The sequence below is a fragment of the Petaurus breviceps genome, unplaced genomic scaffold (genome assembly GCF_028583685.1).
Source record: "Petaurus breviceps papuanus isolate PSGF00001 unplaced genomic scaffold, PetGlider_PUasm1.0 38, whole genome shotgun sequence".
Lineage (NCBI taxonomy): Eukaryota > Metazoa > Chordata > Mammalia > Diprotodontia > Petauridae > Petaurus > Petaurus breviceps.
In genome coordinates, this window is record NW_027186304.1 from 51,511,807 (window position 1) to 51,539,735 (window position 27,929).

The 27,929-nt window shown below is 34.4% G+C and overlaps 1 protein-coding gene across 11 annotated transcripts in view; it reads left to right on the plus strand.

Annotated features, from left to right (window-relative positions):
* ASXL3 (ASXL transcriptional regulator 3) overlaps positions 1-27,929 on the plus strand; it is a 302,427-nt gene that overhangs the window by 204,293 nt on the left and 70,205 nt on the right. For all 11 annotated transcript variants that reach the window (XM_069099871.1, XM_069099875.1, XM_069099878.1 and 8 more), the window contains 3 exons: positions 5,954-6,071; positions 7,010-7,129; positions 16,231-16,394. In XM_069099871.1, coding sequence (XP_068955972.1) covers positions 5,954-6,071; positions 7,010-7,129; positions 16,231-16,394 — 402 coding nt within the window. The remainder of the gene's footprint in view (positions 1-5,953; positions 6,072-7,009; positions 7,130-16,230; positions 16,395-27,929) is intronic.

Sequence of the window (27,929 nt, forward strand, 5' to 3'; positions counted from 1 at the left end):
TACTTTTAAGGAGTTGCAGGGAAAATAAGAAAGAAACTGAGAGGTAAATACAAGGTCATTTGAAGAAGGAGACAACTTGAAAACTAAGGGTATTAGTACAATTTTCTCTTTGAAAGTGACAACTAAACCGAGTCTTACTGGAAGGCAAAAAAACTCTTAAGAGGTGGAGTTAAGTAGATAATTATTCCTATTTAAACATGAGTAACCATAGATATATTTTTATATAGTATTTCACACTTGGGGAGCCTCTTTCTGTCACAAAAACTGATTTCATAAAGTAAAGCAGTCAGTCAGTCAGTCAATAAAAATTTAATAAATGCCTGTTATATATAAAGCACCTGAAGGACTGGGTGTATAGTGTTGCATTCTACAGTAATAAGGAAGTTAGGAAAGGAGAAAATTTAGAGGAAATGATCATGAGTTCTATTTTGGATCTCTTGAGTTTAAGATATATACTGGAGATCTGGTTTTGCAAGAAGAATCCTGTTCCTCATAAAATTAGGATAGTACCTTCTCTGGGATTTCCTCCAATGTATCCTATTACCATGTTTGTACATAGCTGTTTGCATGTTGCCTTTCCCATTAGACTGCTTGAGATTGAGATGTTTTGGGGGGCCTTTCTTTGTATCCCTAACACAGTGCCTGAACATAGTATGCACTTAATATACATTATTAATTGTGTACTATATAATAAGCATTGTGGTAAATAGTGAGAGATAAATGAGAGACAGTCCATGCACACAAGGACCTTATAATCTTAAGAGTAAAAAATGTTCCAAATAATTGATAAGTGCAAAGATAACCAAAAAATGAAAAGAGTATTGGACAGGTTATAGAAAGCTTATGAATCAACCTAACTTCTGGATAGCAGTTTGGAATTCTATGAGAAAAGTCACTAAACTCTTCATACACTTTAACTTAGTTGTTCTACTATTAGCACTTTTTCATGACAGCAAAAACTGTACTCAGAGGAAGTGCCCCTAGATAGGGTAAACTGGGGTACATTGATGTAATGGAATATTATTGTGCAGTAACAGCTAACAAATATGAGGAATTTAAAGAAAAAATGCAAAGACCAGGAGAACAACATATACATAATAACTACAGTAATGTAAATGATAAATCATTACCTCTGACTACCTCCTTCTCCCAGGAGAGTAGTGGTTAGTTAACTCTAGATACAGAATGTTGTTAAAAACATATAGTCATACGCAGTTGCTTTTAGACTTACTATGCTTTTTTTGTTTGTTTTGTTATTGTTGTTTAATGTTATGAGGCGGCAGGGGGGTATATTTGAAAATCATTCTTTTGTAAAAACAGAAAAATCAACCTGCTTTTTCTTAAAAGGAATAGTAAGTAACAAAGTAGATGTAATGAGTGTAGATCCCCATCCCCCCCACCCCCCCCAGTTTTGCTCAGTGGCAGTCCTTTTAAAGTCTGGAGTTACAGACAAGATACCGCCCAGGATTGTTAGAGGGTTTCCTCACCCGAGGTTTTTAAATAACATTCTTAATGCAGACCTGCTTGTCTTCCCTATCCTTGGCTGTGACTTCCGTGCGTGTACGTGTGTCCGTCTGTACATGTGTGTATGCCTGTGCGTGCACATAGACACAATTTTGAGGTAACAGGTCAAGTGAACTTCTTTTTGTGATAATGGTGACCTGGGCATGTTTTTAGACACTAGGGAAAGAGCCAATAGATAAGGAGAGTGAGGGGAGGAGGGCAGTCTGAGAACTTAGAGTTGTAGAGAAGGATTGAAGTCAAAGGCACAAGTGGAATGAATGGTCTTGGCAAGGAAAAGGGTTGAAAATGGGGCATGATATAGGGAAGTTTGAGATATGTAATGGGAAGAAAAATGGAGCTCACAACAAATGATTTCTTTTTTCAGTAAAGGAGAAGGCAAGGTCCTCTGCTGAGTGGAAGGTTGAAGGAGGGGATGTTAGAGGGCAAGGGTGGGGAACCTGTGGCCTTCTAGGTTCTAAGGTGTGGTCCTTTGATGGAGTCCAAGTTTTACAGAACAAGTCCTTTTCAGAGGTTTGTTCGGTGAAGTTTGGATTTAGTCCAATGGCTGCACTTGAGGAACTAGAGGGCCACATGTAGCCTCAAGGCTGTAGGTTCCCCACCCCTGTGTGTTGGAGGAGAGTAGTGCAAATTTAGAATAGCTTCTGTAAGAAGCATGAAAAAGAGTTTATCAGGTAATGTTGGAAGTTTTGTTAACAAGGAGTAAAAACCCAATTATGATTAGATAAATTGCTACTGGAATCCATTTGGAGTTGCATGAATTCGGTTGGCATTCTGCAGCTTTGTAAGAACACACAATTCATTGGATAAGGATAACCAGGGGTTGTGATTTGTCAAGGCATGAGTAATGATAGAATGAGGAAGAGTTGAAAAAATATAGTTAAATGTTTTAACCTGAGGGTCAGGACTGTGAAAATGTGGCCTTAGCAGGAAGGGTAGAGGACCGGTTACAATGAAGATAAAGAACAGGTTTAGGAGGATTGTATGCATATATGTATATGTATGTGTATACAGACACACATTTATATACACACATATGTATAAGTATATACATATACACAAAATTAATATATATGACTAATAGCCATTTCACAAGAGATAAATGATCAAAGAATAAGAAAGAAAAGTTCTCAAAAGAAAAACTGCAAAATATTCACAATCACATGAAAAAAGCCCCAAATCACTAATAATAAGAGAAGTGCAGACAAAAACAACACTGAGGGGTGCCTAGGTGGTGGAGTGAATAGAGCACCAGCCCTGGAGTCAGGAGGACCTAAGTTCAAATCCAGCCTCAGACACTTGACACAATTACTAGACGTGTGACTTTGGGCAAGTCACTTAACCCCAATTGCCTTCCCCCCCCAAAAAAAGCCAACACTGAGATTTTACCGCACACCCTGCAAATTGTGAAAAATGACAAAAAAATGGCAACAGCCTTGGAGAAGGGATTGATGGAAGATAAGCACACCAGTATGTTGGTGGTGGAGCTGTGAATGGGGTACAACCATTTTGGAAAGCAATTTGAAATTGTGCAAATAAAATGACTAAAATGTCCATATCCTTTGAGCCAGAGATTTTATTACTAGGCATTTGCTCCAAAGAACCATTAATAAGAAAAAAAGTCCCCATATTCTCCTAAAGATTTATGGTAGCAATTTTTTGTGATAGCTAGTAATTCCAAACAAAGTACATGTCCTTCAGTTGGGGAATGGATAAACAAATTTCAGTACATGAATATAATGGAATATTACTGTGCTGTAAGAAATCATTTATGTGATGAATAGGGAAGCATGGAAAGATTTATATGAACTGATACACAGTGAAGTAAGTAGAACCAACAAAACAATAAATACACAGTAACTATAAAAGATAAATAGAACAGTGTCACACCAAAGAATTAATGTAAATGTAACATATTGTAAAGATCAAGTAGGACTTAAGTGAAGAGATATGAAAAGACACTCCACCCCACCACCACAACAAACTACCCCTTTGTGGATGTGGAAGGTATTACACATTGCATATATTTTTATTTTTTTTTTTTCTGTATGATCAATTGTGCTTTTTTTCCTCTTTAAAAAAAATTCTGTCATATGGGTTGGCTTTCAGAGAGGGAGTGGGAGGATAAAGGAATTATGGGAAACTATTGGTAATATAAGAAACAAAATAAATATTTTAAAAGGATGAAAGTGAGGCATATGATAGAGATGGAAAGATAGGACATCATTTTCAACAACTAATACACACAAGTAGGATATTAGATTCAGTTTATCAATCTATAAACATTTATTTAGCAACTACTGTATGCCAAGAAAAGATCAGGGAAGGAAGATTTATAAGAGTCATGGAGATAGCAACAAAATAATGGGAGAAGGAACAACAAAAACAAGGGGCAGATAACTGAAGTCAAGAGAGTAGGTGACACCATGGAAAGAGAGCCAGCCAAACGGAAGAGCTCAGAAGTAGTAACACTGATGGATATAGCATATCAAGAGAACTGTTAGAAGTCATTTAAAGTGTGTGTGTGTGTGTGTGTGTGTGTGTGTGTGTGTGTGTGTGTGTGTGTGTAGAGGGTAGGGAAAAAACTATTGTTTTATATAATACATATTTAATATCTACCTGGACTATTGGCTATAATCCTCAACTGAGTTATATAGGAAGATGTACTAAATTACGTTTTAAGGCCTTTGATATTTTGTGTTCACAGTTGATGAATTAATGTCGGTAAAGTCCTTTGAACTCTTCAGAGATTGCTACTAAAGTGATACATTTGTTCTAAAGCCTCTTAGGAGCACAGACCTCTCTCTCATTTTAGCATCAGCTAAGAGAGGAAGAACTGAATTCACATATTGCCTTGAATATTCACTGGCTATGTGAACCTAGGCAGTTCACTATGCTAAGATCCTTAATATCCTCATCAATAAAATGGGGATAATAATAGTTGCTTACTTCACAAAGTCATTGTGAGTATCAAATGAGAATAATAATGCTGCATTTTGCAAAGCTTAAATAGCTCGATAAAATTTGTTGTCATTATTTCTTTTACTCTTTTTTTGCATTAGAAAGGAAGGAAACAAGCCTTTATTCAGTGTCTACTACATTCTAGGCTATGTATTAAGCTCTTTACACATACTTTTTCATTTGTTCCTTACTATGAAACAGTCTTGGGCAGAAAATGAAGAATGATGCTTGAATGATGGTTCCCTTTGTTCTTGTTATCACTGCCTTCTTTTGGAATGCCCTTTCTACATCTTCCATTTTCTCAAATTCTTTCAAAGCTCATCCCATTTTTCAGTTCTTAATTACTTGAGTAACTAAATCTTATGATCTTCTAGGAGCCTTTTAAAAGGTACAGCTAATTGGAATACCTTTTCCAAATAAGATAGCATTGTCTTTGGCTAAAAAGAAAGTCAAGTCAGTGATGTGTTTGAAGTGAAGTCTGTCCACCCTTGGTAGAAGAACATTAAATAGGTCACAGAAATGTTATAGAATTAATAGGAATTACACAGACACAGAAAAAGCAAAGTCAAAGGCTCAAGCAGCCTGTGACAAGCTTTCTACCCTTTTGAGGACTTTTAGGAGCCCTGTACTTCTGAGCTTAGTGCTCCTGGTTTAAGGTTTTTCGTAAGAGATAATTTTCTTTGTAAAATGATCAGTCAGGACTCTATATTTTAAAACTTTTTAATACCTTTTATTGTGTTATCACTGTGGTTGATTCATTTGTGAAACTTAAAGCACTCCCATTTGGAGAGATTTATTCTCGTATCATTTTTTTTCCTCTGGATTTGCCGGAACACCATCATGTTCGTGTTCTGAAGGTTAATGCCTAAAGTCAGTCAGACAGAAGCCAAGTGCTGCAAGGTTTCCAAGATTAGGACTGATTCCCTTCACAGAAATAAATGATTCCTGCCATGTTCAGTGATTTCGTGCAGCACTCCACACGGCTGAGTGAGTGCCTCAGTACTGTAGTCCTTACATGCTGTACATACTGATGACACTCTGTGTTAACTTGATTGACTGAGCAGTATACTAGAGAGGACGCACCTGCAAGACAAGTGCAGGCACATATATTTTTATCCTGGTTTCGAAACATTTATTTTACATTTATTTTACTTGGAAGTCATAGTTTCAAATTCCAGGGGTCCTCATGTTGTGCTGCAAAGGTAGAGCAAACCTTTAAGTGTTGCTTTGTTGTCAGAATTGCTTTGAAAATGATCTAAGGCTCGTCCCCTTTTCCCAAAGCCTGATTTTATGCTTTTGAAGAAAATGACATGAAGGTGACTATTAGCAAGCTTGACAAATTAGTGACTGGGTAAAATTTGGATCTCTTAAGAGATTTCATTTAATGATGCTCAGATGCCTCATTTAATTCACTTAAAAGAAATAATTTTGGCTATATTTTTATGTTGTGTTTTATTATCATGTTTTATAGGCTTTGAGACAGCAGCAGAAAAGAAGAAATGGAGTCTCAATGATGGTAAACAAGACTGTTCCTCGTGTTGTTTTGACACCATTAAAGGTGTCTGATGAGCAGTCGGATTCACCTTCAGGTAAAATAGCTAAATGATTGCATTCTAGCCTAGTTCTCGTAGAATTCCTTAGTGATAAATGGCATCTGAAATCTGGAGTTGCTGGAAATCAATGTATACTATTTCTATTTGGAGATTTGGTTTATTTTTTTTTAATTCCTTCTATTAAGCAAGTCAAGATAGTTGTGCTAACCCTTTCTTTTAAAAATTAGGGGCAAATAGTACATAATAAATTACTTTTACAAGTGGCAGAAGGTTACAAGAGAATATGAAATGATACTGGTGATTTCTCTCTCCCCCCCACCCCTAATCATTTGGATGTTGAACTTTAACAGTGGACCATGTACTGATGTGTAATGCTATCAAAAGCAGCCCTTTTGTGGGTGTGAATTTGTGTCACTTTTCTGTTGCAAAACTAGAAATTGTTACTATTTTTTTATGACACCGTTGTATTTTTTAACACTGTACAATTATTTTCTTTTAGTTTATAGTTGATTTATTTAAAAAATCTTGAGAGTTGTAATTTTGTTTATTATATACTGACCTTTGCATTTTTCAGAAATACTTTATTGCAAAAGTTACTTGGAAAGATATGTTCTCTCTCTCAGCAGTATTTGAAAAATACTATATATATATATATATCATAATGTTTAAAGGTTATTTATGTTTTCTTTTTAAAAGTGCTTTCTTGGGATTCATCTTCATGTTATAAGATTAGTGAATTTACCTTTCGGCTACATTTGTTAGGCCACCTTTTTTTTTCTTAATTGATTTACTTTTCTTTTACATTTATTACCTCTAGGGGTAGAAGAGTCAGATAATGACCAAAAAAGATAGTACCTCTTAGTAAAGACAAAGGAGAAAATACTCTTAGATTGTTTTAAAAAAATCTAATCTTTCGTTTTAAAAAGGAAAACAAGAAAGAGTACAACAGTTGTATAACTATTTTCTTTTTTTAGGATCTGAATCTAAAAATGGTGAAGCCGACAGTTCAGATAAAGAAATGAAACATGGGCAAAAATCTCCCACTGGAAAACAAACAAGTCAGCACTTAAAACGATTGAAAAAGTCTGGTTTAGGTGAGTATACCAGTGGACTATTTATGGTCCCTTACATTTCTTATCTTATTGAATGATTTTGTAGACTGTCCATAAATAATTCTTAAAATACTTAATTCAGCCAAGCTGAGCAAAATTCTTACAGGGTATCAAACAAAATCTAGGTTACATTGGAGAGGGGAAAAAACTTATTTAAAGTGATCTAATTTTGTTTTCTACATTTGTGAATATAGTTTACTTTGAATCTAAAATTAATGGATAAAATAGGTGCTAAAGACAGTTTCATAATGACATTTTTTGAAGTAATCTTTTCAATCTCATCAGTGAGGAAGATTTGGGTTTTCATTTGATTGAAATGCAGTATTACTTAGAAAAAAGTAAACTTTTAGGAATTAATCATGGAGCTCTACATTGTGATATAGGGTTCTATGTTAAAAGTGGTACCTAGCTATAGTGTCTTGGTTGCTTGACAAATAGTTTCAAATTTCTGAGAAATATATGAATTCTTGTGTCTTTGGATCTTGTTAGATTAGCATTGCTGTCTTATTAATTCTTCCTTCCAGTTTGTCAGCTGGAACCCAAGTTGTGGTATTTGGAAGGAAAGAAAAAAAGAGTCAATGAAATTATATTATGTTATGCTTGTATTTCATCTTATCATGCTATGTTGTATCATGTCATGTTATGTTACATCATGTTATGTCACATTATATTTTTAGTTTATTTTTCTTAAAAAAAAAAAAAACAACAAACCCAGGTTCTTCCTTTTTCTCCCAGGCTTGAAGAGTAAGGGCTACTTACAAGCCCTGATTCTACTTTGGTTGACACAGGAGTTACGATCTTCTGTGTTTCCAGACTGTATTGGTTTGCCCCTCCTTAGGCAACCTAGTGTCCCACCTCCTTCAGTATTAATGCTGAGTTTAATGCAAGCACCCAGTCATCTTAAGCCACTGCAGTTTGGAACTTATGCGCTCAAGAGGTCCATTGGCCTCAGCCTCCTTGATAGTACAGATTACAGGCATATGCCACCATGCCCAGCTATTTATTCTAATAGGATAGGAAGAAAATGTCTTCTGACCTATGCGTTGTAATCCTAGTCCTTTTCCTGTCTTGCTGGATGAACCAAATCAAGTGGTCAATTTCTTTCTTAGTGTTTTCATCTGTGAGGGAAAAAAGGTATGTTAATACTTACTTGAGTCACTATAGTGTCCTGTTGAATTAATGAACAAATATATTATGATTTAAAGACTACATATTTTCTGACCTGAATTATTTCTGGCTTTACCACTTACTGTCTGGATTTTTAAAAACTATTTTGGTGTTAAAGTTTAGCCATATATAAAAATACGAATGGTTTTCTTTAACCAGAGAGCACCTTTGAAAGATCTTTAAGATCCACAAATGAACAAGACTGTCAAAAGAAGTAAAGGTCATTTTTGTTTTAAAACACTTTAAACATAGCATAAGATTTGGTAGGGATGTAAGTTAAGTACTTTCCCATCACCAGGCTCCAAAGCAGAAAACAAACTAAAGAATGATGTTATATGTGAATATTCGCAGTGGAGAAAACGACCAATTTCATAAGGTCATAGAATTAGAGCTGGAAATGGACCTCAGAAGTCATCTCATGCAAACCCCCCAATCTTACGAATGAAGAAACTGAGGTCCAGAGAAGTTAAATAATTTCTCCAAGTTCAACCAATATAGAGGAGTTACAGGTATAAAAGCCTTCAACTGAGAATGCTTTGTTGTCATTTCTAGAGAGTAACAATTATACATATTCCAGAGAAGGCTAAATACCTTATAGTGATTGTTAAAAAGGAATTCAAGGCTCAAAGGACAGTTTTATCTCACATATTTATTTTATAAAATCAAACTACAAGAATAGATATCCTTGAAGTAGGCAGTTAGTAAGCACAGATTTTTAAACTCTGTACTCTGAAAAGTCACACGCCAGAAAACACATTTGGAATATTTCTTGGTGATGCTCAGTAACAATCAATCTGAAGACAGCTAGGATATTTTACCATCTTCCAGTAAAGGTAGCAGTTTCTTTGAGGGGGAAAGCAATCTAGAAATTTTAGTGGATTGTAAGACTAATGTAGCTAATGTGATCTTGGGCTACATTAAGGGAAGCATAGCTTTCAAGAATAATGAGATGGATAGTTCTGGTTCTGAACACATGGAATATTAAGTTTGATTTTTAGTATTACAGTTTTGTGAGGACATTTTTAAACCGGAGAGTGAGCATCCAGAGGATGGCAGCCAACCTGGAGAAGGATCTTTCCATGATAGGAGAGACTTGGTTGAGTCAAGACAGATATAATAACTGTCTTTAAATGTTTGAAGTGTTGCCCTTGTGAAAGAAGAATACTTGTTCTGTTTAGCTACAAAAGGCAAAACCAAAAACAGTGTGTGGGATTTGTAGAGAACAATTTTAGGCTTGATGTCTTGCAAAACTTCTTAACAATTAGAGCAGTCCAAAAGAGGAATGGGTTACTTTGAGAGGTTGTGATTCCGCTCCTATGAAGTCTCCAGGAAGATGTTAAATGGCCATTTCCCAAGTATGTTGGAATGGGCATTATTTGGGGGTATGTATTAGACTTGATGGTTACTGATGTCCCTTCATACTCTAAATTTCTGTGATTCTAGAATTCATCTTAATATGAGAGAATTTAAGTTTATCAGAAAGTTTGTTACCCCAAAATATTCTATCAAATTGCTTGTAAATATAAAAAATTTGAAAGACTATCATATTCTGAGAGAAGCTAGGATGGTGGCAGAGCTAAGTTTCCCTTTAGCTATAAGTTTGGAACCTGACAGAGGTGTTATGTAATAGCATCTGGTAAAGGTGCAACAATGTCCCCTAGCTATTATATATAACATTAGATGTCAGAGTAAGACAACAGCAAGGTCTGAGAATGCATGTCTACTGGGCCGAAGAAGAGAAAATTTTTAACAGCATGGTAACTAAGCAGCTACTGTGTAAACTGAAGAGGGAAAGGCAAGGGGTGGTTGAAAGTAGGTCAGTAGTAGGATTTATATTGTAAAGAGTCAAGGTGATGATGAAGAAACATAGAAAATAAACAGTAGTAGACAGAACAACAAACATTCAGTAATCAGAGATAGGGTAGCTCATGTGCACAAGCAAAATCAGATTGTATTTATTAAACACTTCCTGTGTACCCACTACTATCCTAAGAAAACTACAGAGAGTGAAAAGTTACAGCCTTACAAAGACAGGCTCAGTAAACTTGATCTACCATCTAGTACTTTTTTTAGAGAGACTTTGGACCTGTTGGGACCTTAGAATACTGAAAAAATAATAGCGAAATATTTATGAAATAGGATGATGTTCAGACGAGGTACATTGATTCATTTGTAGTGCGTACATATTATGGCTCAAAGAGGGATCAATAGGCTGCCCATTCTGGGTATCTCATATGAGAAGTGAGCTGACAAGTCCCTCCACATGTATATTTTATTTATTCATTGACTTCCAGGCCTCAGTTATTTGTTTTTTTGTTTGTTTGTTTGTTTTGTTTTTTGGAGAGCAGAAGATAGGGCAATTAGGGTTAAGTGATTTGCCCAAGGTCACATGGCTAGTTTTTGTGTTAAGTGTCTGAGGCTAGATTTGAACTCAGGTCCTCCTGACTTCAGGGCCTGTGCTCTGTTCACTGCGCCACCTAGCTGCCCCCTTTATTTTTTTTAAATAAATTTTTATATTTTTAACATTAACAAGCAATTATTTTTTTTGCTCATCTCAACCTTTAAAAAAAAGGCAAAAAAGCCCCAAATAAACCCAAAAAACTCCATCTTGTAGCAAATATGCATAGTTTAGCAAAAAAAAATTACATTTACCCTGTCCAAAGATGTGCCTCATTCTGCATAATTAGTTCATCACCACTGTGTCAACAAGTTAGTAACTTTAGGTCCTCTAGAACCATGTTTTGTCGTTGTTTGGATCAAAGTTTTTTCAAAGTTGTTTGTTTTTACAGCTGTTATGGAATAAGTGGTTTTCATGGTTCTGCTGACTTTATTCTGATTTTATCAGTCCACTGATAAGTCCCTGAGGAATTTATTCACAGTGACCAAACTCATTAGATTCAGACATAAACCAGGATGTCAATTTGTTAGTTTGTAATAGGTAGATATTTTTTTTTAGAGAGACTAGATATCTGTGTCTGCCATCTAAAGTACCTCCTTCCCAATATCATGGGAGGTGTATTAAAACATCTAAAGGTGGGAGAACCTGAAAAAGAATTATTCTGCATTATGGAGTTCACCCTTATATTGACCATATACTCATGTTCATTAGAAGTAGTGTGATTTCTTAAGTTTAAAGTTGGAAAGGATTTTAAGGGTCTTCTCATACAACCTGATTCTTTCTCCTTTCTCCTACATTGTGTTGTCACAAGTACTACATTTATATGAAATAGATTCTTACTAACATTCCTTTCAAAACATCAGTTACCAACTTGTGTCACTAGAACACTTATGAAGACAAGTTAAAAGTTTAAGATTACCACACTTATGTTAGTTAAATTTAAATTGATTGAAAACAGAAGGAAAACCCAAAAGAAGGACACATAATCTGGACAGCTTTGAAAGCTATCAGTTGAACTAATTATATCCTTAACATGAAATGAAAACTGCATAAAATGGAAATCTTCTCCCCCCTACCCCCAATAAAAAAAAAGCCTGATCTCTCTTTTTTGAAAGAGGTTCTTAAGCCCCTTTCTGGGATTCAGGGAGCATGGTGGCAATAGGAGAAGAACATTTTCAAATACTCTCTTAGTGCAGGTTATTTTGCAGACAACTCTCCTCCCTGTTGAGTTGATTCTTACTTGCTTTAGTTTCAAATGTAGCATTTTTTGACCTGGTCTTAAAATTATCAAAATACAGTTTTTTGGAGACCTAATGTACTGACCATATGTGTCCTGATGCCCTTTGTAACCATTATGTAACATTCCATGTCTTGAGAAATGGAATTGTACATTTTTCCCCCCTCATAGAATCCTGTGTATTTCAGGGCTCCAATCAACATTTATTGAGTGAATGACGTCTAATATATCAAACACAGTTAGACAAATAATGAATTGTTCCTCACCTCCATATAGTCATCTAGTTTTTAATACTCATTTTAGGAATATTGTTAATCAAGGTTTTCTGCTTTGTTTCAACTAAGGACAGTGAGTAGTAGTGAATAGAAAGGCCATGAAGCTAGGAAAACCTGGGGTCAAGTTCTGCTGCTGAAACATAACTGTTTTTGCAGCTTTGAATAAGTCATTTGACCTTTCAGTTCTCTTAGGCCCTTCTTGGCTCATGAGATGGGGTCATGACCCATAGTTTAAGAAGTGCCCGAGGGGTTGCAAATGGAAAAAGTTTAAGAAGTTCTGCTGTAGGAAACACTCTAAAACTCTTTAAGTTGCAGAAGAGGTATGAAGAGATTCCAGTTTAAGAATTTAGGGAATTCCTTAGGTTGACTTCCCTATATTGATGAAATTACTTGTCTAGTGTCTATCTCTAGAGCCCAGGACAGTGTCAGATTTCTTAAAATGATTCCATTGAAGCATGCTGAAATTTGGTAATCCTTTAAAGTCATAGAAATTTGAGCATGCAGCCATTCTCTCAGAGAGTATCATTATGAAAATACTGTGAGAAATGTCTTAGAAATGTATTGTGTTAACTTGTACATGTGTCAGTTACAAAGAAGGGTATTGATCAGATTTCTGCTTTGAGTTGTATTCTTAGGGTTGGTAATATATAGGTTTGTACTGGATTGTGTACATTCTGTTCATCTCTATTGCTGTTGCCAGTGGTATACATCTACCTAGTTATTGGCTAGGTAGATTTGTAAACTCAGATCATAGAACATTTTCCCTTTGCAGAGATAAAAGATTTGATTGGGAATTGACTCTACAGTGCCAGACATGTTGCAAATAGCTTTGTCCATTTTATATTAGGAGACTCTTCAAACAGTTGATTAAGTGTGTTGTCTGCTTGATAATGGAACAGTATGGAACTTGCCACAAATCTTGGACACTATCATATTACTTCACAAAGAGTGGAATGAGATGCTGATCATCTCATCAATGTTCCTGTTATTCATAGGGGGGATTGCTGGAAAATTCCTTCCAAAGGATTCCCATCTTTCACATTTAGGATCCTAGGAATATAGATATAGAACTCCTAAGGAATCTCACAGCTTCTCATTTTATAGATGAGAAATCTGTGTCTAGAGAGAATAAGTGACCTGCTCAAGATCACAGAGTGTCAGAGGGAGAATTTTAAGTCATTCAGAAGTGGAATTTGAACCTAGCGCTTGTGGTTCCAGTCAGTGCATTTCCTTAGTACTATACTAGCACAGCAGCTAGGTAGCACAGTGGATAGAGTGCTAGGCCTAGAGTCAGCAAGACCTGAGTTCAAATATGACCTCAGACACTTATTAACTGTGTGACCCTGAGCAAGTCACTTAATCCTTTTTGCCTCAGTTTCCTCATCTGTAAAATGATTTGGAGAAGGAAATGGCAAACCACTCCAGTGTCTGCCAAGAAAACTCCAAATGGAGTCAGTCAGACATGACTAAACAAAACCATACTATTAAGAGATGAGCACTAACACTCTTGTTTCATTGGTATGGGAAACCCTCAGATGAGGAAACTCATTATACTAGTACAGGTTGGCATCTTCTCTACAACTTACAGTCTTATAGTTACCTAACTGAAAGAGTTAATAAATTGACAAGAGTATTACATTGGTAAGTAATAGGATAATTACTTTCATTGTAAAATGGACAAACTGCTTCTATAGAACTGGGTTTTGCAGAAGACCAAACAGTAAAAGTGTCTGTGGATATTTCTTCACATTGACATTTGCTTTAATCTTCGGTCATTTATTTAATTGGGATGTGTTGTTGGTTTTTCATTTTTTATCTAATTAGTCTCATCTCTCCAACTAAGTTGTGAACATGTTAAATGTATCTTGGTATTTTATATTCGCTTCATCCACTAAATGTAACATAGTTTTAGGTACAAAGTAAATGCGATGTATTTTGTCGAATGAATTGGTATGCCCACTCTGTCTCTGATGGGTGATTCTGAAATGGTTTTAATAAATGCATATGGTTTTGTTTCCAAGGGCTATTTTAGTTTCCCCCAAGAGACCATTGAGAGAGGGAGTATATGCAGGCAGATTCTTCTAAAGTATGCAAAGGAACTGAAGTGCCATCTATAGCCTAAAGAGCTAACTGGTTCAAATTATATGCTTAATGATAATTAATAAGGTCCTACAGTAGAAGATCCAATATATAAGTTTTTGTAGCACTTACCTTTAACAGGCAGTTCCTACCTTAATATGAGTTACAGGAACATGATTTTTTAAAAAACTTAAATTTGAAAGTTTAAGGGAAAAAATTTTCTTTGGCATTAACAAAATATCCCATATGTTGTACTCATGGCTTTATATAAGTTGAGATAGCCCTGCAGCATAGATACTGAAGTATCAGATGCCTTAAATTTTATGTATGAATATAAAATCTCTAATTTATCCTCATTAGAGTTAAATACTTTTTAATATTTCCATGTATTAAAAAGGCTTTACTGTTGGAAAAAATGCTACTAATTTTGATCTTATGCTTATTAAGATACCACTATCTTGGAATGGAGGTATTTGCATAGAGCTAGTTCTGATGGATTGTATGGTCTTTGAGGGCATGTCTTGTTTATGTTTCTATCTTTGTAACTTTACCATCCAGCCAAGCACTTTTTAAGGATATCAAATCAAGATTGGAGCTGTGATTTCATTGGTATATAGAACTGCAGAATATAGAAACTTCTCTAAAACTTCTGGTCTTCAAAATCTGCCTAGGGTACTGAGAAGCTCAGTGACTTCTACAAACTTGTAGCCAAACTATGTCAAAGGTGGGACCTAAACCCAGGTTTTCTCAGCTTCCCAGGAAAGATTCCTATCCATTTTAATCCACATGACCTCACAAGCATTTAGTAGACATTTAGTAAGTGCTTGTTGAATGAATGAATGAATGAACCCTGGGAGGAATGTCATCTCTTAATTCTTGCCTTTTCCAGTCTCTCTAGAGTCTAACTCAGATAAAAACCTTATTCATTATTTACAGGTTAATATTTAATTCTTGAAGATTTTCTGAAATTTATGAACTCTAGATATATTTAAACTGTATTTCTGAAAGTGAATAATGATCTTTATTTTGTAATGTCAGTATAGTAATCTTATCATCAAAAGAGCTGCAGATTTTTCAGTATATCTTTATTTTCCTATGATATAAAGATGGAATAATATAGAACAATTAAAAGTATAGAAAAGGAACACACAAACCTTGGGCCATAAAGCTCATCCTCTGAGATTTTAAATGTTAATAGAGATAAATAGAGAAGCTTCAGATATTCAAGAGTATCAGAACCCATACCAGTTCAGCTTTGTCAGTGGTATTCTCTTTTTATAAAAAATATTTTTGTTATTTTGTTCTTTTACTGACAGAAAACATTAGAGGTTGTGCAGTGAGAGTTTTTTTAATAGGCTTTTCCACCAACTGATCTATGGCAAATGTTTAGAACCCTGGTTCTCAAGCAGTATTTTATAAAGGAGTTTCCATTTACCCTCCCCTGCTTTCAAGATCCCAGCATATTCCGAAGCTACTTGGGTGTTAGCTGTGGCAGTAGAACAATTTTTTTATTTTTTGACAGGGGTAGACAGAAGGGTTTAAGCAATTTGCCCAGGGTCACACAGCTAGAAAAGTATCTGAGGTACACATTTGAACTCAGGTCCTCCTGATTCCAGGGCTGGTGCTGTAGCTGCTTCTCTGGCAGTACAGCAATTTGATAAGTTAATAGAATGTGGAAAACATATTTGTTTATCTGGACTAAGATGTCAATTTGAGTTAAAAGTGTGTGATTCTTACTGGAAAATGATGTAAATAAAAAAGTCAAAAGGAGACAGACATAAAGGAAGAAACTATTAAAATTCCCCTCTTCAAGTAGCAGCATTTTAAATAGGGATTAAAATTTTAACTGTCTTACCAAAACGTTGTATGATTTAGCCCACACATATCAATCCACAATAAAGTTGTACTTCTTGCTTGTTTACCACAGGACACTTGAAATGGACCAAAGCTGAGGATATTGACATAGAAACGCCAGGATCTATTCTTGTGAACACTAACCTGAGGGCGTTAATAAACAAACACACCTTTGCTTCCTTACCTCAACATTTTCAACAATACCTCCTGCTTTTGCTCCCGGAAGTAGATAGGCAGGTAAGTAGAAGTTTTAGGCTTTCGATGTTAACAAGAAGATCTAGAAGTATTATTTAGGATAATTCCCTTTGAAATAATTAGGAACACTTTATTCAATTTTAATTTTTTAGTTTAATCTATAAAATAACAATGATTTTAAATTTCAATAATGAGCCAATTATATCTTAAAGTATAGTACATTGTATAATAAAAATCAGTAAAAGCAGAGTTTATACTGACTATATTTGAGGGGGGGAAATTAATCATTCCATTCCATTATCAAATAAATCTCTGAAGTAGCTACTTCTTGGCCCTGAGGGAATATTGAGTGCAGCAATAAAAAGCCTGTGCTTCTAAGAAAATATGTAAATGTTTTATTCTCAAACTCTTTTTAAAAAGCATTTTAAATTTATGGTTCCATACGCTGAGCATACCAGAGTAGATTAGGATTTACCATTAACAACTATTTAGGGTGGTTTTTTTGTTTGTTTTTGGCCAACTGTAGAAAATATTTGAGTTCTAAATATAATTTACATTACTGAAAAGATGCTAAAATAAGTAAGATGTGACCTATAAGAATTATCTCTTTAAGAACATTTTCCTTAAAAAATATGAGATCATGATTATAGAATTTGATTTTTTTTTTAGCTTGCCATGAGTTTGACAAGAAGGAAATTTTTTTTTTAAGTCTGTCCTTAAATTATCCAGCAGTTGGTCAAAGACATTATGATCTTTTTTCCTCTTAAACATTGACATAAGACATAATAAGCTGATCATTGTGCAAATACAAATCCATAAATGAAAGTAACATTCTTTTAGTCCTTTGAGTTTTTTCTTAGTTTGGACTTTGATAACTGTGATGACTTGCTCTAATATTTATCCCCAAACTTTAACTAATATCCTCTCATTTCTTCGTAGGAACTACCTTATTCTCCTTGAGAAAAATATTATTTTAGCTTTATAAATACTTGGTGATATTAGGAACTCCCAGAGAAAAGGGCAGATCTGTTTGGCTTAATTTTGACCAAATATTTTTTTTAACCAAGAAGGAAACTAGAATATATGCCCAAAGGTGTCCCAGGCTGCAAAAGATCCCAGGTCATGTCTATAAAAAGCAACAGCTGTTGCTACCAGCATGAATTTGAAATAGGATTATGAAAACAAAGAAAAAGAAAGGAAGCCAAGGGTCAGAGCAGGAGTTTCTCGTTGATAGATAGGTACTGGATTGAGGTGGTGTTTTGTTCATTCAGACAATAAATAAATCTAACTGCCTGGAGTATTTGTTACTCTTGTTTAAGCCGGGATACTGCTGTGCAACACCTTCTAGGATGTGCTTTGTGACTTTTTTACACCTTCCTACAATAGGCTTGGAAGATTTCTACCCCCCCTCCCCCCTCTTTTAGCTTCTAGAATTTGTACTTTCATAAACTATACCTGTGTAGAGGTCTTTCGTGATCTTTTTAATGGATGGCACTTGGTGGAACAAATGTCAAACAAATTAAGTGGAGTCTTATTTAGGTTTTTGTTACTTTTCCAAATGGCATCTCATTGATGAATAGTGTGTTGTCATTTCTGTCATATACATCATTTTTCAGGAATGTACATGTTTGCCTTCTGAGGTGGTCCTTACATCTTATCCCCTCTCCCCAATACAGATCCTACCAAAAACTTATTAATTTGTCCCATTCTTTTTGTCCCTGCTACATTCTAAATCATCCTAATTAATTCCTATTTTACTCTAAGTTCGTATTTTGAACATTTGAGTAAGTTAGATGCCCAGCTACTGAATGCTTTGTGCTCCATAACCTCTTTAAAATCCTATAAAGCTTTGTGCTATTGAGGTTTTGTAGTCATTCATAATGCACATAATTCTGACTGTGGAGAATACTATTAAAATAAAATGGAACATTTACACAGTTCCCTTTGCAGAGAATTTTGGATTAGAAAAATTAATGCATTTGTCAGGCATTTTATAGCACATGAGTACATGATTTATTGATTTTTGATGGCTCTGTTGGCATCACTGTGTATATTTAAAGAAGTCACATAGCCTTTATAAATGCAAATGGAAGAGGACATTCAATTCCCTTCCTCCCGCCAGTAGAAGTAGCTCATACATTTACAATAACTCAGACTTTGCATGGAGATTGTTTTATGTACTGCATATATTGATTTTTTAAATTATGTCATTATTTTTATTCCACAGTTAGTATGTGTAATGAAATATCCATTTACATAACAGATAATAGTAATTTCATAAGATTAAAGATAAGAAAAAAGTAAACTATCTTAAACCTTTAGCCAAAGGCAAAAGTTCACCTGTGTTGCAATTACTTTAATAAACCTGGCATTTCAGCTTTTTCTTCACTCTAGAAAGCACATGCAGATATCCCTATTTATTTTTTCCCTGCACTTATGCTATAAAATTATTGAAGACAGTAAATTAATTTTTACATTTTGTTGAACACTTAGTAGACTGCATACTTGTTGTGTAGTAATATACGGCACTTAGTACAGTGCTGTGTTTTCACTGGACACTGATTAAATGATGAATAATAAAAACCATCCTTCCTGCATCCTGCCTACTTGGTTCCTTGTAGCATTAAAAAGGCATCTTTCCACATAGCTAATTTACTATCATCAACTTAATTAGATATGGAGTAATATTGAAATCGATAGCATTTTTTTTTTTAAGCAATTGGGGTTAAGTAACTTGCTCAAGGTTACACGGCCAGTTATTTCTGGGTGTGGTGCTAAGTGTCAGAGCCCAGATTCGATCTCCAGGTCATCCTGACACTGGAGCCAGTGCTCTTACTCGCTGAGCCACCTGGCTGCCCCGAAATCGATAGCATTTTAGGGCATTATTTAGTACATACCTAAAGGACTCATTGGATACCCATGAAGGGAATGCAAAACGAAGCCCGCGTAGGGAAGTGTAGGTCCCAACAGGGCAGAAAGGTTTTGTTTGTTTGGCGTTGAAAAGTGTGTCGGATTATCTGAGGACCAGCCTAACTAGGATCAGAGACGCTTCGTCAGATAATGACTCGAGGACCATGAAGACAGTCTTCTAAAGCATAATTAATTATTTTTTTTGGCATACATGTTTTTAATATGCTTATGTTATCCTACCTATAAAAAGTAAGTTCCTTGAAGGCAGGGAATATTTGATTTTTGTCTTTGTATTCCAGGCTCCTAGCACAGTGCCTGGAACATAGTAAGAGGCTAGTAAATGTTTTTTGATTAATCAGTCTGTTGATATATATTGGTGGACTACCCTTATAGATTAAATAATGGATTATTGAATATTATAATATACTGTTTACACAATTAAAATTTTTATGTTTATGTAATAATATGGGTAAATACATATAATATTAGTTCCAAGGCCTCTTAAGAACAAAGACCCAAGTACCCTAACCTGGAGAAAGAACAGAATAGGGAACCCGTGGAAAGAGAACAGCCTCTAGAGCAGGAGGGTTTGGGTTCAGGTTCCACTGTTGACACTTACTACCTCCGGTGTTAACTTGAACAAGTCACTTCAGACCCATGGATCTCAGTTTCCTCATCTGTTGTATAAGGAATTTGGACTAGATGAACTTTAAGTTTCCAAACTTAAAATTCTAGATCTATGATCTTATAAGACATGTCATTTATTCCTTCATTCGTTTATAGAACAAGACCCCTTAATAAAGACAATTCTAATAAAATTTTAAGTGTCAGTCTTATCAACCTAATCATCCTTTTACTGTATTTAGAATGTAAACTCAAGTTTTTTGTTTTTTGTTTTTGTTTTTGTCTTTTTCTACTAATGTCCTAGCAGAGTTGGTGCTAAATTAAATACATATGTTCATTGAGTGGAATTCCCCAAACTGTTTCACATCTATCGCTGCCAACTCCTGCTTTGATTCTACAAATAAAACAATGTGTCATGACATCAATAGAAGCATTTTAGACATATTGATGTCATAAACATTGGCTTTTCTCCTTAAACATTCGTTTTATAGGTTGCATAGTTACTACATACTACATTTTTCCCACTGAAAAATAATGAAGACAGTTTCATTAAAGAGAAGGTCAAGCTCAAGGCAAAATAATTTTACTGATTTCTTGTTTTTCCTTATTTAGACTGCCAGCCAGGATTCCTAACTGAAATACTAGGATTTGATTAAAAACATTTATAGTAATTACAGAAGTAAAATACAAAACAGTAACACACAGGGATGTCATCTAAAATACTGCAACTGCAGTCATTCCTGGAAAAACTGCCCTGTTCTTTTCCCCCTTTCCAAATGATAGCATAACATTCTTCTTTCTGCATAGAGAATGATCATTTGATTCTTTGCTGAGCTGTTTAGTATTTACAGAAGGGTCCTGTCACAACAGCACACGTTCATACAGCTGTCTTGGAATAACAAAAGTGAGCTAGCCTGAACCACAGAATTCCCTCTTCTAAATTCCTTTTTTTCAGTTGCAGCTATCAATGATCTTTGCATATTCTACAGGGGAAGTAATTCCATAACCAGTCACCTGGAAGGATTTTGTTTTATCAGTTGATTTCTAACTTCTAAAAGGCTTTATTATTTCAGTCTGTTTCTTGTTCCCACTAATTGTTCTGCTTGCTTTTTCTATATTTATTTCTTTTCCTTGTAGATCTAAACATATGTGTATTTGTCTGTCCAACTTATTAGGCTTAAAATTTTTATTGATGCCTTTTGATTTTATATCACACTTTCATTTCCAGTTAGACACTTCACTTTCACTTGCTGCTTCCTGCCTCTGTAGTTCCCTTGTAAAAAGGGAAAAAATAAAACAGTTAAGACCAGTATAGTTACTGTGCCTGATGGCTCATGCTCCATTCCAAACCATATTCCCCCATTTTACCAAGAAAAGGAAGCATATTTCTTTATTTCTAATCCAAAAGTAATCACTATATTTACTCAGTTGTTTGTTTTATTATTTATATTATTATCATTCTATCTATTATATTTCTGACTGTTTATTTTACTCCGCATCAATTTGTACTATTCTTATTGCTGCTGCTGCTGCTACTACTCCTACTATTACCACTACTACACCTAGCTTTTATATAGTGCTTACTACATGCTAGGCGCTGTGCTAAGCACTTTATAATTATCTTATTTCATCCTCATGACAGTCTTGGGAGGTAGGTCCTATTATTGTTCCCATTTTACAGATGAGGAAACTGAAGGGGAAAAAAGTTAAATGCCTTGCCCAGGGTCACACAGCTACTAAGTACCTAAGGTGGGATTTGAACTCAGGTCTTCTTGACTCCAGACCTGGTATACCATATACTGTGCCACCAACCTGCCCCAAATCTTCCCACATTTTTCTGAATTCCTTATCTTTGTCATTTTTTTACAGTATAGTATTAATTCCATTAACACAGTGTAATAATATTTCACATATCATAATTTGTTTGGCCATTCCTGAGTTATCCACTTGTTTCAACTATAAACATGCAGATATACAGATACCTGTATAGACACAATTATAAAATTCTATATAAAGAAAAGGAACTTAAATAACTGAAGATATATTCATTGTTCATGCCTGGGCTAAGCTTAGAATGTAAGCTTGAGGGTAGGGAGTGGTTTTAGTTTTGTTTCTGTGTACCAAGAACTTAGCAAAGAGTTGGTGCTAAATTAGATACATATGTGTATTGAGAAGAATTTCCCTAACTGCCAATATAATACAGTAAAATAATATAATAAAAATTAAGGTGCTGCCCCAATAAATGTACAGAATTAGTGCTAAACCAATCAAACTACCAAAGAACTACTTTATAGAGCTAAGTAAAATAATAACAAAGTTCATTTGGGGGGAGCAAAAGATCTAGAATATCAAGGGAATAATGAAAAGAAATGGAGAAATAGTACTTTTAAACTTCAGGTTATGAAGTAGTTATCATCACAATGATTAGATACTGGTGAAAACATAGAAAGTCAAGAAATAGAATAGATCATACAAGGAAGAGTAATAAAAAATTTTAACTCAGTAACACAATGAATTTAGTAATCCCCAAACAAAAATTGCCTGGGGAAGCAGTTCATATTTGACAAGAATTGCTGGATGCCATCCACATGCAGGGAAAGAAACATGGAGTCTGAATGTAGATCAAAACATAGTATTTGCTCTTTTTAAAAAATTTTTTTCTTTCTCATGATTCCTCCCATTTGTTCTAATTCTTCTATACAACATGACTAATGTGAAAATATGTTTAATAAGAATGTATATGTAGAGTCTCTATTGGATTGTATGACATCTTGGGGAGAGGGGAGGGAGGTGAAGAAAAGTTAAAACTTATGGAAGTGAATGTTGAAAATGAAAAATATGTGAATTAATTTATTTTTAAAAAGTGCCCCTCCCAAGAGCTAAAAAAAGGACCCACATGTACAAAAATATTTATAGTAGCTCTTTTTGTGGTGGCAAAGAATTGGAAATTGAGGAGATGCCCATCAATTGGGTAATGGCAGAACAAGGTGTGGTATATGAATGTAATGGAATATTATTGTGCTGTAAGAAATGATGAGCAGGTGGACTTCAGAAAAATATGGAAAGACTTAAATGAACTGATGCTGAGTGAGGAGAGCAGAACCAGGAGAACATTTTACATAGGTACAGCCACATTGTGTGATGACTAACTTTGATAGACTTGGCTATTCTTAGCAATGCAAGGTTCTGAGACAACTCCAGAAGGCTCATGGTGCAAAATGCTTTCCACATTCAAAGAAAGAACTATGAAGTCTGAATGCAGATCAAAGCATACTATTTTCTCTTTTTTTGTTGCTTTTTTCTTTCTCATGGTTTTCCCCTTTTGTTCCGATTCTTCTTTCACAAAATGACTAATGTAGAAATATGTTTAATATGATTGTACATATATAGCCTATATCAGATTGTGTGCGGTCTTGGGGAAGGAGTAGGGAAGGGAGAAAAAAATATGGAACTTAAAATCTTATAAAAGTGAATATTAAACACTATCTTTTACATGTAATTGGAAAAAATAAAATACTATTAATTGGGGAAAAAATAAAGCCAGGTTATGTGACTTTAAAAAAATTGCTGGGAAAACTAGAAAATACTCTAGCAGGAATTACATTTAGATCACCTCTTTTACCATATGCCATAATAAATTGAAAATGGGTATGTGACCTGAATATCAATGATCCTAACTTTGCTAAATTAGAAGAGAAGGATGTTATAGATTTTTCATAGGTGTAGCTAAGGGGTAAATTCTTAATCAAACAAGGAATAGAGTCGAGTACAAAAGATAATTTTGGTTATATGAAGTTGAAAAGTTTTCACTGGACAAAATTAATGGTACTTAGGTAAGAAAGAAAGTGGTCTGCTAGGAAAAAATCTTTGTCCCAAATATCTCTGATAAGGTTCTGATTTCCAAATTATGTAAACAAGTAAGAAAAATTAAAATTAAAAGCCATTCTCCAAGGAATATCAGCTAGCAGCTCTCAAAGAATACTTGCAATTTAATAACAACCATATGAAAGAATGTTTCACATCAGTAGTAAGAGAAAGACAAAAACAACTCTGAGATTTCATTTCACACCCAGCAAATTGACAAAACAGAGCAAAAGGAGTAATCAGTGTCAGAGGGGATGTAGAAAGAGAAATGTGCTATGATGACAGATTAGTCCAGCCATTCCGGAAAACAATTAGAAATTGTGAAAAGAGAGTGACAATGTCCACATCTTTTGACCCCATAGTTCCATGGGTAGGCATATACCCAAAGGAGGTCACTGATAAAAGGAAAGGCACCATATATACCAAAACATTTATAGCAACAGTTTTTGTTGTAACAAAGAACTGGAAACAAAACAGATGCCCGTCGCTTGGGGAAAGCTAAATTGTGGTACATTAATACAATGGATTATCACTGTGATCTTAGAAATCATGACTATAAATACTGAGAAGCATGGGAAAACATACATAAACTAAAAAAAAATGACTACAGCAATTTAAATAGAGCAGCATTTACAAAGAAATGAAAATTGAATGTTGTAAGATTATAAGCAAGTGCCACACCAAAGAAATATGAACATGTACTTCTTTCCCTTCTTTGCAGAGGTGGGGGACTATATCAAACCACTACATATGTGTGTGCGTGTGTACACACATATACTATATATGTATGCATACATATCTATATGTACATGATTGATATGCTTATTAAATTTATTAAACTTTTTTCCCAATTCACACAAAAAAAGTTTTTTCCTAAGGATGGCTCTGTTGGAGAGAATGGTGGGAAGGAAATATTCAAAAAATCAAGATGATTTGAAAGAGATATCATTACAATTTTTTTCAAGAATTTCTCTCATAGTTGTGAAAGATACTTCTTTCCATTTTCCTCCAGTTTTTAAAGTGAAATTTCATATTTAGGTTATATATGAAATAAGAACTTTTTTATTAGGTGGAGTGAGACATTTGTTCAATCTATTTTTTCTCTTTACCATCACCTGTTTTTAAAATTTTTATGTAATAGAGAATACTTCCCCTAGTAGCTTATTTCTAGACTTATCAGACATTGGATTATTATTTCTTACTATTGTTTACCTAGATGGTTTTACCCATCTACTTGTCACTTTCTGTACTAATACCAAATAGATTTGATTACTTCTTTATAATGTAGTTTAAGGTCTGGAAGTACTGTTCCTCCTTCATTCCTACTTATTTTTATTATTTCCCTTGAAATTCTAGAACTTTCATTCCACCCAATTAGACTGAGCTGCTTGAGAGCAGAGTTTTTGTTTATTTTTCACCAGCAACACTTAGTACAATATGTGACACATAGTAGGTGCTTAATAAATGCTTGTTTGACTCCAGGATAATTTTATTTTTTTTCAAGTTCTATAAGATAAACCCCCAGTAGTTTGACTTTGTGTAGTACCAGGTTTTTTTAATGGCCCTATTTATAAGTACTTTCAGTGATTTCACCTGACATTTCTTGTTCTCCTTTACCCATTTCCAGACTCCACTGAAATTAATAGAATGGGAACATTGAAAGTATTCAGTATTCTGTGTCAAATGTCTTAACATTTAAGCAATATTATATTTTTAAAAGAGCTTTCCCAATACTATCCATCCCTGTCATTTCCAGATATTAGAAGTTATTCATGTAATTTTTCCTTAGGGCTCTAAATAGTTTTCTTTATTTAGCAAATTTGTATCTAAGTTTTTATTACAACATGTTTAGGTTAGTTCAGAATCTCATTGTTTTTAGACAAAGGCCATTCCTAGCAAGTCCTCATTGTATAAGGTGACTGTACTCTTGTGAAAATAAAGCTTAGTTTGAACAGTAACCTTTTTATAGTAATTAAAAGTAACTTCTGGATATCTCTACTCCTTTAGGAATTTTGCTAATACTATGCTTTCCTTGACCTGACCAAGAAAATAAATAAGTAAATCTCTCTTTACCCATAGTTGTTTCATCACTTCATAAAAGTTGAATAAAGTAAGAAAAAGGAGAGAAAAATCATTCAATCTGTATTTCAGGGTTGCTGACTAACTGAGTCACATCATGACTCCTGTTATATTCAGGGCATTTGAATGTATTCCATTTGGTTGACTTAAATTATTTGTGGATTAATTTTCCTTTGCCAAATAAAAGTTTATTACACAAGTATTTAGTTTATGGATCTAATTACTCTAATTTTTCTATAAATTGTTCTTATTGCCCCACAGAACTGCTTTTCATAGATGCAGTTTTTGAAATTTTTTTGCTTTTGGTTAGCTAAGTATTCATACTTGGATCCTATTTCATGCATTAGAAAGCTTTTTGCGTACATCAAGATGTTTTTGTTATATATGCAGTAGATATCTGAAGTGAGTTACACCATCTTTTTAAGAGTATTTGGCTCTTTAGTAAGTCCTCAGGTGGAGTAAAGGCCTAATAAGATAGTCCATTTACCTTCTATTAAATAAATGTGATACTTGGTTATGGAAGTTCCTTTTAAGTTTTTCACCTATAGGTACCTACAGACTTATGTTGCTGCTTTCAACTCTAATGGCACTGGCATCCCACGGAGTAATGGAGGGAAGATGAATCTTTTGTATTTCATTAAAATATTCTTGCCATAGATGGCTCCTGAGAGCCTATCTATAATCATATACAAATAGACTACTTGTCTTATGCTTTCAGGAGAGTTGACAGATTTTCCCTGAGTCATGCAGTTAAATAAACATTTATAAAGTACCTGTTGATTGTTTGAGGTGCTGGAGGGAACGTAGTCCTAGCTTTCCAAGTTGCTAGGAGGAGGAAAATCCATGTTTTGTCTCTAGATTCTTTTGTTGTCATTGAAACAAATGCTCAAACTACTTTGGATTGAAGTAAGTGTTCACTCTTGTCATGGAATGAAAGCACAGCTATACACACACACACACACACACACACACACACAAACACACTAAAAATAAATCTCAGTAACATTTTGGTACCTTGGTAGTCTAGAAACCAGTATGCTTAGTATTCTTTGATTAGCTCCTTTATGAACTCTTCACACAAGAGAAGGGCAGTATTTCCTTTTGTCATTCTTAATAAAGAACAAATATCCATGATAATACATTTCAACATAGGATGAATAACACATTTAACCTCCCAATTAATTTTTTTGTCTTGATTTCATTATTGAATTTTTTTATTCATTTAATCTCTAAAATATGAGTCTGGGCATAAAATTTACCAGAAGGTTAGCAAAGTCTTAACCACAAGCAGTATTCTTCTACCTAAGTTTACCTTCATTTAGTTCCGAGAGAGAGTAGAAATAATTTGGACATATCTAGTTGTAAACAATTATCAGACTGATAGATTTTTGCTTCTATTTGCCATCTTTTTACCTCTTACATATATTTCCCAAGCATTTATGTTGTAGTTAAATCTGTTGTTTGGTATGTGAGATTGAAAATCTATATTTTTACAAAGTGCTTAATGGAAGTTACTCTGTGAAGCTATAAAATGTGACTGCACATTGCCCGGTAGGAAAGCAATTAAAATGCTGTCGTGCATATTCAGATCTTCTTATTTTTTTCCCGAACTCCTTTTCAACCTGCACACTCTTCTCATTTTGTCAGATTTATTATTTCATTTACATTTTTCATTTAGTTTTGTGCACTTAGCTCTGCCTGACTGAACTCTTTTGCCATTTTTGACAAAGCATGTTAGAATGATTGTCAGTGTTATTGTGGCTTTTCTTGTTTTAGACAATTCCTAAATTAACTAAATCACATTTCATTTTGTAAACAGATGTTTGTATTTGTTCTTTTAGGTTTTCTGTAATCTTGCAGGGGTAAAGATATCTTTGTTTTCTAGTGTCAGTAATAAAAAGAGACATCCCTTCTTTACATTTTCACAGGGTATTTTTTGGTTTTGCCTTTGTCTATACATCAGTTTGATAAATACCTTTTCACAGTTCCAGTTTCTAGTTATTTTTTTTTATTTGAATTTGGCCCATTTATTTCATGTTGTTTTAAAGAAAATTTACAATACTTGAAAGATATGTTGTTTTCCTTCTAAAATCTGAAGTG